Genomic DNA, 12,767 nt, shown 5'->3' on the forward strand with positions numbered 1-12,767 from the left:
CAAGCAAACTGCCACATCCTTTCCAGTTAGAGAAAGAGCTCCACAGTAAAACTCAGAAGTCACTAGGAAGGAAGGTGACACCTAAGCAGGGGACAACACACCCAGCTGAAAAGTGCCCTGACAAGACATGAAATTCCTGGCTTTGCTGTGTCCCAGAGAGGCCTTCAAAGAGTATTTTGGTGTTGCTGGAGCTGCAGCACAGCTCAGCAGCACTCTGCCTTCATGGCCACAGCTGTTCTCCTTCTGTCCCTATGGCAATCAGGCCACTTCCTACTCAGCTCTCCCCCGGCTGAGCTGTTCCCTTCCCCAGTGAGTCACTGAAACACTTACTCATACTAAAAACCCTACATCAGTAGGGACTCAGATGGTGCTAACAAATTTAAACGGTGTGTAGGTGTGTTATCTGATGCACAGAGCTACAGGGATCATCCCTGAGTAAGTTTTCCATTAAGATGAACTTGCTAGACCGACTGTGTGACAGGCTTGTGATGGCCTTTCCTGAGCTGTGCCCACAGGCTGATGCCTACTTACATCATTAGTAATGCTCCAAGCCCTTCAGAGGTGTCCAGCAGGGAAACACTGCATGTTTTAATTGAAATAACTCAAATCAGAAACACTTTCTTCCTCCTTACAGGCAAGACAGCCCTGAGCAAGTGATGAATTTAAGCTCTCATACCTCACAACTCTGCCATCATGTTAAATGGAAGCTATAGATGTCTAGGAAGGAGAGCATCTGCCTCTGTCAGACCTGAGAAGCTCCAAAACACTGAATTTTAAGGTCACATTTTATTACATATGGTGCAGCCTTCTCCCCTTTGCCTGAGAACACTACAGAAAGTGGGTGGCTTCCAGAAATAATCAGGGTTGTGTCCTGGTTTTGCTGGGCCAGAGCACCAGGCCAGCCACAGGCTGCAGGTCAGCAGCAGCTCTGAGTCAGCCAGGACAGCTGAACTGAATTGGCCACAGGTGTGCCCCAGACCCTCAGCACCACACTCAGTGTAAAAGGGAAAGGTTGAGACAATGGGAGCCTGCTGCTTGAGCTCCTCCTCAGGCTTCTCCTCACCCTACTGCTCTTTTCTGTCCTGCTCTCAAGGACTGCCCTCCTGGATATTGTGGGACACAGAGAGGAAAGCCCTCTAGCAAGCCCGGGGTAGATTTCTAGTCCCAGGTTTCATCTTCCTCTTGCCCAGGAGACAGCAATTTGGCAACACTGTCTCCAGTCACTGGAACACATTTCCTCAGGACAGCAACACAGCTAAAATCTGTCCCCCTGACACTGGGAGCTGCTGTGGAGGAAATGTCCAATTTGCAACTCTTTGATGGCTACTCAGCACCAAGGAGAAGACACAGTTATCAGCCCAGGCGTGTGCACGAAGCAAAACAAAGCAAACCCACAACCTGCCCAGGAGAAAACCGGCAAGGACAAAAGCTGAAGTGGATTCTCCAGCTCAGGCTGCACATTTTTGTCAGGAGATCACAAACTCTGTTGTCATGACACGTGGGCATGGAGGCCAGCAGTCAGTGCAACACTGGTGTAGAGTCTGGGAGTCGGTATGAATCACCAAATGGGAGCAATACCCTTAGCTGTTGCTCTTCTGCTGTTAAGCTAATGAAACCCTTTGGAGCTGCTTGCTTTTTAGGGTGATGATTATACCACATCTCCAGATGTGGAGCTCACACTGCTCTTCAAAACCAAGCAAGATGCAGAGAGTAAAATGATACTGAAGAAGAACAGGGATGCACATTTCACCCCACTCTCCCCTCTGCTGACAGCCTGATGCCCCATGCTGCTGTGGGTTTGAAGATGTAAATATTCAGCAATGGTGTGTGGGGAACAAAGCTGCACTGCAGAAGACTGACATGTTTTGCTGCATTTACCACCCAGCTTCCAACTTACTGCTTACAAAATCCCTCTGTTTCCTTACTCCTACAGCAGAGAGATTTAGCAAAACTATTTACTGAGATGGCTTCATATAGCAAAAACATTCAGATTGCTGCTGAACAATGCTTGTTTTGTTGCTTGTTTGCAGAGCTCTGCAGCACTAAGGGTCCTGTTGATACCAAGATTAATAGCCAACAGTTGTAAATATATTTCAAACAACTGGAGGCCAAAGAGGAAACAGATCACATCAATGGATATGTTTGTGAGCAGGCTTCAATGCAACCATTACTCATGGATTAGAATTCAGAGGTCACATTTCTTTCATTAGTTATGTTCTGGAAGCCACATAAAATAATGTCCTCATTTTAAAGAATCAGAAGAATGGACAGAGCCTCTAGGAGACTCCTCCAAGTAGCCAGCAACGCTCCTTTGAAGTTCATTTTCAGCATGACTTGCAGCACTATGCTCCTGACATTCCAAGATGAGAAGAGCACTTCTAGAGTCTGCAATTCAGACACTATGTGGAACAGAGATCAATATTGTGTGACAATCTGTGCTCAAGGTGGAGATGTCCTCTCAAAATAAAACCCCAGTGTTCTTTCCCCTGCTGCCTGTGCGCACACCAAGCCCAGTCACCTGCCATGGCAATCTGAGACAGTGAAACAAGACACCACCTCCAAAACCCAGGGAACTTTCTCACTGCAATGACTAGGCTTAGGCATATCTGTCAGTGCCTTGCAAACCAGCTGAGCCCAACCTGATGATGGAAGCACAGGCAGCCAGAGGCAACATTCAGAGAATCTAAATGTACTATGCTCAAAAACCAACAAACCCCATCAGTTCATTTGTATGGAGAAGTCTTTAACAGAGCAGTTCCCTGCCCAAGTCCCAGCTACCTAATGTGAAAGCAGATCATCACACACTAATTAAGCCTCTACATTCTGGAATATGATGTCAGGCTGGCAAAAGAAAGGGCCATGTAAAGCTGGTCATACTTGCAACCTCCTTTGCCTGTAAGCACAGCCCTGTGCCAGACATCCAAGTAGGACATTCTCCACTGGCACTTGGCAGCTAAGATCTCCTTTCACTGAGGCCAAGATCTGGCTTGCTACACATCTAAACCCAAGAAATGCCACTGTAAACTGCAAGCTCTGAGTGTCCACTGACCTTTCAGCACTGAAGCTGGAACGAGACAATTCAGAAATCCCACGAGTCTGAGCTGAAATTAGTTGTTGGATTTATATAGCTGGAGGGGAAAAGGGAGACATAGCTGAAGGAAGTATATTGAGAGCAGCAGGACAGCCTTTAAGAGAGAAACAGAGAACAGTTAGCAAAAGGAAGCAGGATCAATAATGTGAGGAGAACAGTGTCAATAAAATGAAAAGGGGATAAAACCAGAGAGAAGTAGTAAGTACTATTAGGGAGCAGAACAGAAAAGGCAAAGGGAAGCAAAGCAGCAGAGGTGGCAATGCTCCAAGGCTTCCTGTAGAGTCTTAGCTCTAAAATTGTAATGACTTGCCCCTGGGTAAAGTGTAACAGACTGTGAGAGGTAAGTTATCACAGAATGAACTGAGGGGGGGAATTTGGGAGTCTCATATATGGCCAGGGTAAAGAGTCACTCACACTAGTTACAGCAAGTCCCTCAAGTGCCCTGAGCATGGCTGTGTGGGCAAGGGCACACTCTGTAAAGCCTGCAGCGTGACAGGACACAACAGTAACTCCAGAGGTGAAGGATGGCAGAGCCCTGGAGGAAGCTGCCCAGAGAGGCTGTGGAGCCTCCTGCTCTGAAGACTTGCGCAACCTGCCTGGATGTGTTCCTGTGCAACCTGCTCCGGCAGGGGACTGGACTGAATGATCTCCAGAGGCCCCTTCCAATCCCTAATGTTCTGTGATTCTGTGAAGAGACAACCCAATAGGAAATGTGCATTGCCCACATGCCAAGTGCAAAAGAAACCCCAGTTTACCCTGCAGAATCACTGAGGTGCTGTCATTACCATGGGGGCAAAGCAAAATGCCAACACATCAGCTCCTGTCTGAGGGAAGGACACAGAGCTGCTGTGGGAAACACTGGGCTCAGCAAGCTGCATTTGTGCTCAGAGAGAAACTGTATTATCACTGCATTTATTTAGTGTACTTCCTCAGACAGTTCCAGGACAACTCACTTCCAGAAATTCTCCCTTCCCATGGAATGTGCTCTCTGAGGTGGAATGTGAATGCAGAGCTTCTGCAAAAAGAAACTGTAACCCTGCATCCTAAAAAAGGGCACTTGTCTCTCTGGCAGGGCCTCACTGCAACAAATCACAGCACCATTTCCTCTGCAGCTAACAGGAAGTCTTGCTCAGCACTGGGTTTGGGTCAGTTTTCTCTTACTAGACACCTATCAACCCGTGGCATACACCGCTCCGTGCAAGCTGCATGCTGCAAAGCAGGGAGCAGCTCATTGCCATAGCACTGAATGTTTGCCATAAGACACAGATTTGTCACCTTGCAGTTATGCCAAACTACATGAAGGTGGAAAATGAAGCAGCATGCAGCAAGCCTGACAGTAGTGTTGAGGGCTCTGAGAACGTGAGGACATTTACAGGATGAAAACTCGACTCAACCAAAGGTGAAGGCAGACTAAATTCCTAACAAAATGCAGCTGGAGGATGCTGCCTCCCCTCATCCACACTGTCCACAGCATACAGAGACATGAGCAAAGATTCTGGATGAAAGACCTCACAGGTGCTTCAAACAAAAATACTCTTCACACTGTTTTTCTTGGAATCTGAAGGGGGAAATCCATGGATAGAATTCAGCATTCACTCTGCACAGGGGACTGGAACCCACGGAAATGAGGTGGGGACTTACATGGTAACTTTTCAGTCTAACAAACTCCACTTTCATGGAGATGAACCTCTCTGAATTTCTGCTGAGATTTTTGATGTGCTCCACGAGGTCAGCACAGAACTTGTAGCCACCTTTGAGGACACAGAGAACCACAATGTCATTGTCTCCAATGTCTTGCACGATATCTTTGGCCAGCCGTTCTGTCCTGGGGGAAGACAAAAGCATGACAAAGGATGAAGTAACTCCAAGAGGGACACTGAGGGGCTGGACTGTGCCCAGAGAAGGGCAACAAAGCTGCTGAAGGGTCTGGAGAACAGGGCTGGGGAGGAGCAGCTGTGCTGAATGGCAGAAGTCAGTGGTGCAGCTGGGAATCAGGAGGTTCACTGGGACTGGTAACTTGCAGCAGAGAGCTGACAGAGTCTTACATAACTGGAGGTAGTTTTTTTAATGCTGTTTGCAGCAAAACCCCAGGATGGTCAGAGAGCAAGTGGGACATCCAAGTGGTACTGTATCCAGAGCCTTCTACTTGCCCTTTCACCCCCAGTTCAGCTCTCTTGCAATTTACATCCCAGTGCCAATTTCACTAGGTGATTCCACTCCCTTTTTTTGTGGGAACCTTATCAATGCCCAAATCAGCAACTAGGTGAAAGAAATCAGACAAATGAGGTGCAAAGGCAGCTGCAAGCCTGGCATTTCCTAACCTGCAAGCATTTGTTTCCTTCCCAGGTTAAACAAATAAAAAACATCTTTGCAATGGCTAAGGCACTACTCCAGGACAAAATGGTGCACCCAGGCTGCCTGTGGCTGAAAAGGAATCAGCCTGGCCACAGAGGGGACTCAGCCCCACTCACCCTGCACATACCTGTCAACAATGATGCCGTGGGGGATGAGCACGTACTCCAGATCCCCGTAGTAGTGCTGGGGGTAAGTGAACAAATCCAGGCTGTATCCAGGCCAGTTGTCAGAAATCTGCACAGCAAACAGCACCATTAGGAACACCTCACAACACAGAACAGGTAGGGAGGCAGTGCTGTAGCACACTCTGTTGCCTGGCTTAATCCCAAGACTTCCTCTTTCATTCTCATTTACTGGCTTGTTTTTCCTAGTAATTATTTCACCTGCAGCAGTCATTTGCTGGTAGCTGCCACTGCCCATCCAGAGCATGACTTGGAGATCCCTGCACTCAGTGAAAGCTTTTCCCCCTCACTTACACAAGCCTTGAAGCTACACAAAAGAAGAAAGAAAAGTTACTTAGTGCTGTTCTTCATTTCCATAGAAACAGATTATAAATAACCTCCCTGGCGAGGTCTGTCACTAGAAGCAAACCCAGCTCCCAGAACACTGCTGCAGAAGGCCTGGGAAGCTCATTTTCCCATCTGCCTTTCAGTAGGTAGGGCTGGCTGACACTTTGCAAACATTCTGCAGCAGGGGCCGGTCTGGCATGGTTTCCTTCAAAAGTAACAGCAATTGAAACCATTTCAGAGAGTGCTTTAAATTGCACTACACCACCCACTAAGAAGCCTTCCCAGTAGTGCTTGCTCAGGCACTCTGCTCGTTGCATGTTTCTGGTATGATGCAAAAGATCAAACTAAACAGATGGAAACTGCTTCGGAAGGGACCAGTGGCTTTTGCTGGGGTTACAATATGGCCCTCAGGAAACAGGATCAGGATGAGATGTTGATTTTCTTATCTATCCTTCTGGTGCTCTTGAATCTAAGAACATAAACTGCATTGCTTTGCAGGAATGGAGAAGCTCTCATTTACAGGTGCACACTGGACAACAAGCATTCGATTCAAGTGTACTTTCTGCTTTCTCTCATTATTCTAGCACAATAAAGCCTAGCTACAGTCCTCTTCCTCTTAAACAGGCATTTCCCCCAAAATAAAGGCTTAGAAATTCCCTGAAGCTATTCAGAGTGTTCTGCTCTAGGACAATTTGAAGTAACTGTACATTTGTATAGGTTTTCAACACCAAAAAATATCCACAGCACCGAACCACAGAAGCATTCAGGTTGGAAAAGACCCTCAGGATCACCAAGTCCAACCCAGCACCATACTCTGCAAGGGTCACCCCTAAACCATAGCCTCAAGCACCACATCTAAACCACCTTTAAACACATCCAGGGTTGGTGACTCCACCACCTCCCTGGGCAGCATGTTCCAGGGCCTGACCACTCCTGCTGGGAAAAAGTTGTTCCTAATGTCCAGTCTACAGCTACCCCCTGGCAGCTTGAGGCTGCTCCCTCTTGTTCTACCACTAATTACCTGTGAGAAGAGACCAGCAGCAGCTTCTCCACAGCCTCCTTTCCAGTAGCTGTAGAGAGCAATGAGGTCTCCCCTCAGCCTCCTCTCTTTCAAACTAAGCAGCCCCAGCTCCAGTAGCAAGCAGAAGCAATTAATTAGTACAGTAAAACATGGTTATGAGCATTCATCCTTTGCCTAGCCTCACCTGGCTGTGGTGCTACACACAGCCATGCACCTCAAAAACGTCACAGAAGCAGGCCGGTTGGAAAAGCCCTTTCAGCTCACCCAGTCCAATCATCCTCTAACCCTGCCACGGCTGCTGCTAAACTACAGCCCTCAGCACCACACCTCTGCCTCCTCACCACCTCCCGGGATGGGGACCCAACCAGCTCCCTGGGCAGCCTGTTCCAGTGGTTGAGAATCCTTTCAGGAAGAAGTTTCTTCTATCTCCCACCCAAACCCCTCATGCAGCTTGAGCCCCGGAGAGGTGGCAGCTGCACAGTGGTTTCAGACAGAGCTGAAACACAGTAGTTTGGAAGGGGCGTGAGGGGACACTGGCAGGGACAGGGGAATCGCTGCCCGCACCAAGCCCCCGGCTCTGGGCCCCCACCTGGGCAGCTGCGCTGCAGCTCTGCGAAGTGAGCACGGGCAGGGCAGGGCAGGGCAGGGCAGGGCAGGGCAGGGCAGGGCAGGGCAGGGCAGGGCAGGGCAGGGCAGGGCAGGGCAGGGTCAGCGCACGAGCGGCGCCTCCCTCCTTCGGCACACGGCGGCCCCGCGGGCGCTGACGAGGCACACTGCCCAAGCCGGGGCTCTCTCCCACCGCGGAAGGGCACAGGGCAGCCCCGGAGCCCTCGGGCATCCTTCAGAGGCCTCTGAGCTTCGCGGCGAGCCAGGCACGCCGGGAGCCGCGGGGAGGCTGTCCTGGGCTGCTGCGGCAGCCCGGGGAGCAGCACAGCCGCACGGCTCAGCGCCGAGCGCCCGCCGCAGCCCGGGCACCCCCACGCGCACCTCCCGCGGGCCGGCACGGCCGCCGCCCCCTCCTCAGGCCGTGAAGAGAGGCACAGCGAGGGGACGGGGCCCGGGGGCCGGCCGGGGCGGCCTGGCAGGGGACCGGCGGAGGGCAGGGAGCGGAGCTGCGCCGACGCCCGGCTGGGCAGGGCAGGGCAGGGCAGGGCAGGGCAGTCGCGGGGACCCCTCGCATAGAGCAGCGGCGCAGCGAGAGCGGCAGGGGCCGCGGGGGTACCAGGGGCCGCGGGGGGTACCAGGGGCCGCGGGGGCACCGCGGGGGCGAGCGGCCGGAGCGGGCCGGGCGACGCTTCGCATTTACCACAAGGCCGCGGGCTCCGCCGCTCGGCGCCGCCGCCGCGCTGCCGCCTCCCCCGGCCATCTTCCTGCGGCCCGCCCGAGCCGCTGCGCCGGGGCGGGGCGCTCGCGCCGTGCCCACAGCTGCGCCCTGCCCACAGCTGCGCCCTGCCGGGCCGCGGCAGCCGGCGCGGGGACCGAGCGCGCGGGGACCGAGCGCGCGGGGACCGAGCGCGCGGGGACCGAGCGCGCGGGGACCGAGCGCGCGGGGACCGAGCGCGCGGGGACCGAGCGCGCGGGGACCGAGCGCGCGGGGACCGAGCGCGCGGGGACCGAGCGCGCGGGGACCGAGCGCGCGGGGACCGAGCGCGCGGGGACCGAGCGCGCGGGGACCGAGCGCGCGGGGACCGAGCGGCAGGCCCGGGGCTGCGGGTGCGCTCCTGTGTTTGAGGGCAGGCCCCGGGCAGCAGTGCCCGGGGCTCGCGGCACAGGCGCTCATCGGCTTTCCTCACGCCGTCACAGGGCAGGCTCGGTCGCAGAGGCTCCCAAAAGGAAAGGAAACGGAGAGTGCCCGGCGCAGGCTGAGCTGTGCGCGAAGCCATGGGGCAGCTTTGCGCTGTTCCGCTCAGTCCCATCGCTACCTGGCACCCAGCTTCCTTGTAGCCCCTTCAGGTACCGGAAGGCCACAAGCAGGTTTCCCTGGGGCATTCTCTCCAGACTGAACAGGGAGTTGGAGAAGATGCCCTTTGAGGGTCGTGTCTTCGTGACAATAAATAAAAGTATGCAAAGCAAACCCTGGGTCGGTTTGGCTGCAGTGCAGTTTCAATGGCCGTGCGGCTATCAACAGCCGCTGGTCCCATCCACAAAGTCGCTCTTCCCCCTGTAACTTTCCCCATTGTAATACAAATGTAGTCCATGTGGTTTAGTGTTTGTTGCAAATGAGACAAACCCATGGCTCTGCAAAGCCACAGACTTCATGAGGCTCTTTGTGCATGGTGGGAGTGAAGCCGCCAGGGACTTCGCTGGGGAGCTGCATGTGCTCAGCGCTGACACGGGGTTTGTACGGTGTGAACCGGTGTGGAATGAGTAAGTGTACAGTGAGGTTTCAAACCCTTTTTTAATTAGGGCCAATGTATGATTATTTCAGACATGGTGTCAGAGGGGGAAAAAAAAGTATTCTGAAGAATGTTTCTATTATCTTTGTTTAGCTGTTTGTTCATGAACTAAAAATAGGAGGAAAAGAATAAACAGTTTTAGATAGACAACCATGGGAAACGATCAAAGGGGGAAAGAACAAAGAAAACAGAGTAGATCATACTAACAAGTAGGCCTGGGTAGGTCTGGACACAGCCAAAAGACATAAAGCAGCAGATGGAAGAGGCAACACGTGGCGACACAAAGCAGAGTTCAGACTTGCATCCAAACCCTTGTGTTTATGTCACACAACAAACGTTCTCCTTTCACTTACAGATCTTTTCCTCCCTTGCCCTGCCACTGATGGAAGCAGCACGTGTAGTATCCACTCTTTCACAACTCTACTGTGAAAAAATACTGAAAACAGAAGGTTGGGAGCAGAGATCTATCAAGAGCGTAGTCCAAGACAAACACTAGCACGGACTTACCTGGCAGTCTTTGCCACTCGATTATGCATTCCCCGAAGAAGTTCTAACAAGCATTTCCACCATCAGTTTAATACATAAACACCAAAAACAGACAAGAAAAGCATGAAAACCCAGAATCTTTCACCCAAGCCCAGAAGATGGCTTACCTAGGTAGAAGCTTGTCCATGAGGGGATGAAGTAAGAGCTCTGATTCTGGTTCTGCCTGTTGCTGCAGCTGTTCTGTGAGCAGCAGCACTCTTTAAACAACCTTTATCAGGCACAAACCTGCATTTCTCAGTGCTTACAAGGCAAGCAGCCCCCCAGCTTCTTGCAGAGAAGGACATTTGGGGGTAAAATGATCATGAAGGGAATGCTATACCCCAAAGCATGTACAGTGCCTCAGGGCATGCAGAAACCAGTTCTAAATTGCTTTCATATCCAGTTTTAATATACTCTAGAATGTTTAGTCCTTGTGCACAACCCGAGGCAGTTCCTTGGTCCATAGTGCAGCTGCTGCAGCCCCTGAGCAGCAGAACTTATTTGCCAGACTGTGTTCCAGACACCTGGGAGAACATGAACCTATTTCAAGCCACTCTCCTCCACCTAGGCACCTAGGGAGGCTGTAGGGAAAGCTGCCCAGTTAGGTAGGGCTGGTAGCACTATGATGAATGGCAGCAACTTTGTGACTACTGCGCTACAGGAGGTGCTGGGGGTGGTGCTGCAAGCTGGGCCCTGGCTCCTGCACACCTTCCAGTTGAGCAGAATTAGCATCTTGAAGAACTGGAAGTTCAGCTTTAAAGCACTTGTAGCCTCTAGGATCCACAGGGGAAGCTCAGGGCATTTAGCTGTCACAGGAAAGCTGTACTGGGTCTACAAGACTGGCCTAGGCTTTGAAAGTTAATTATGATAAGCTCAGTATCAAGAAAATCTCATGAGGTTCCATGAGGCAAAATGGAAAGTCCTGCACCTAGGCTGAGGCAATCCTCACTGCCAATCCAGGCTGGGGAATGATGAAATTGAGAGCGGCCCTGCAGAAAAGGACTTGGGGGTACTGGTGGATGGGAAGCTGAACATGAGCCAGCAATGGGCACTTGGCAGCCCAGAAGGCCAGGGGCAGCCTGGGCTGCATCAAAAGAAAGATGGCCAGAGATGGAGAGGGGATCCTGCCCCTCTGCTCTGCTCTGCCGAGACCTCACCTGCAGGGCTGTGTCCAGCTGTGGGACCACCAGCACAAGAGAGACCTGGCTCTGTTGGACAAGATGCCCTTTGAGGGTCCCTTCCACCTGATACAATCTGTGAATTGGTAAAATGGCTAGAAGCTGCCGTTCAAGATATAGCCTGGCCTTTTTACAATGACCTTTAGATCAGTTTGAGTCACTGCTTGACAGAATTCTGGGCTTGGACTTACTTGGTCTGTGATAAACATCTTTAATACAAACCTACGTTTTTGTTTGTTATTAATCTCACTGTGCCAGAGCAGAGCAGCAAGAGCTTCACTTGGCAATTTCCTGGCTCCTGAAGATACTCTTCCTGCTTTTCAGGTTCATGTTATTAATACATAGCTCTTCATATCTGAAGTCAGTGCAAACAAAAATTTCCTCTTCTCCTTTAATACCAGAACAAACTTGATTTCCCTCATCATATTATGCAAATATTTCCCCACAGCAGCTCTGGAGCAGGGCTGGTGTTGGAAGGATCAAGCATTATGCTCAAGAAATGCTGCTCCCACCATGTCCTGTGACAAATTCCTCACACACGGCCATGAAAACTACTCAGGGAACTGTAAATATATAGTGGGTCACACCCAGGTAATGAGTTGAGCTGGGAGGCTTTGTTTTCTTTTCAAAGGAGCTTGTTCACTTTTTTCCTTTTCCCCCCTTTGCTTTCTGTGCCTTTTTTTTCCTTTAATAAACTACAGCAAATTGAGGGAAATCTGCAAACCAAGATCTTTGCTTTAAAAAGTAAATGAGAAGCCATGGTGGTGGTTTGGGTTTGGGTCTTTGATGCAATTCTGTATACTTCACAGCTTGCCTAGAACAAGCAGTGCAGCAGCACAAGTGTGCTGAAAAGCAGAACCTGGCCCAGCAAGTTCTCCTGTGTCTGCCTGGTCACGGCCTGGCCAACCCCTGAGCCGTGTGGCTGCACAGAACACCTGCTCCCTGAGGGCGCTGGGATGCTGGGCTTAGACCTGGAGCTCATTTTACTGTGTGAAAGACAGAGCAAAACCTGGCTCCTTCCTCATTGTGCAGTGGTTGGGGCCACAAGTTGAACACCACTGAATATCTTCCCTCTGAAGAGAGAATTATTGCCTTGCTGCCTTAGCTTTAGAGGCCCTCAAAGCAATGTGGGAGCAGTTCTAAAGGTACTTGTCTATCTTCACAGAGGCTCTGGGAGTTAGAGGTTTGAGCCACCTGAATTTCCCCGACAGGGACCCTCTCCCAGTGAGAGGAAAAGAAGAATTAGTTTAGTTTTGTTAACTTCAAGTGATCAGTCTGAGACAATAGCTTTCAAACTGATGTCTTAGTGCTGCCTAGGGTCAAAGCGGAGCTTCCAACTTAAGGCACGCTATCCTGTGTTTAACACATATGGGCTCAGGAGGTTTGCAGGAGTCAGGAACCCCCAAAATGAGAAATGCAGTACTCATGGCTCCCAGTGACAAAGCCAGGTAGGAGCCATTCACCACTGCATTACAAACACATTCTGTGACAAAGACATGAATAAATCATAATGCTCCAGGGAATAACTTAAGTGCTCTAAATCTCCTCTCTCTTCCTTCAACTCCTACTTTCAGTTGCTGAAGCCAATGACACGAGGGTTCTTGGAACACAGATCCTTTCTGTACACAGCTCGAATCCCTTCCCTCTATTGCCTGCTCTTCAGTCATTCCCAGATGATCCTGTTTATTATTA

The 12,767-nt window shown here is 51.1% G+C and overlaps 1 protein-coding gene across 2 annotated transcripts in view; it reads right to left on the minus strand.

Annotated features, from left to right (window-relative positions):
* Positions 1-8,357, minus strand: part of PRTFDC1 (phosphoribosyl transferase domain containing 1) — a 54,322-nt gene extending 45,965 nt beyond the window's left edge. For both annotated transcript variants that reach the window (XM_068145750.1, XM_068145749.1), the window contains exons 1-3: positions 8,283-8,357; positions 5,574-5,680; positions 4,733-4,916 (exon numbers count right to left, since the gene is read on the minus strand). In XM_068145750.1, the coding sequence (XP_068001851.1) occupies positions 4,733-4,916; positions 5,574-5,680; positions 8,283-8,342 (351 nt within the window). In that variant the 5' untranslated portion in view covers positions 8,343-8,357. The remainder of the gene's footprint in view (positions 1-4,732; positions 4,917-5,573; positions 5,681-8,282) is intronic.
* Positions 8,358-12,767: the final 4,410 nt, after the last annotated feature.

The sequence above is a fragment of the Melanerpes formicivorus genome, unplaced genomic scaffold (genome assembly GCF_026170545.1).
Source record: "Melanerpes formicivorus ecotype bairdi unplaced genomic scaffold, bMelFor1.0.p_v2 SCAF_13, whole genome shotgun sequence".
Taxonomy (NCBI): domain Eukaryota; kingdom Metazoa; phylum Chordata; class Aves; order Piciformes; family Picidae; genus Melanerpes; species Melanerpes formicivorus.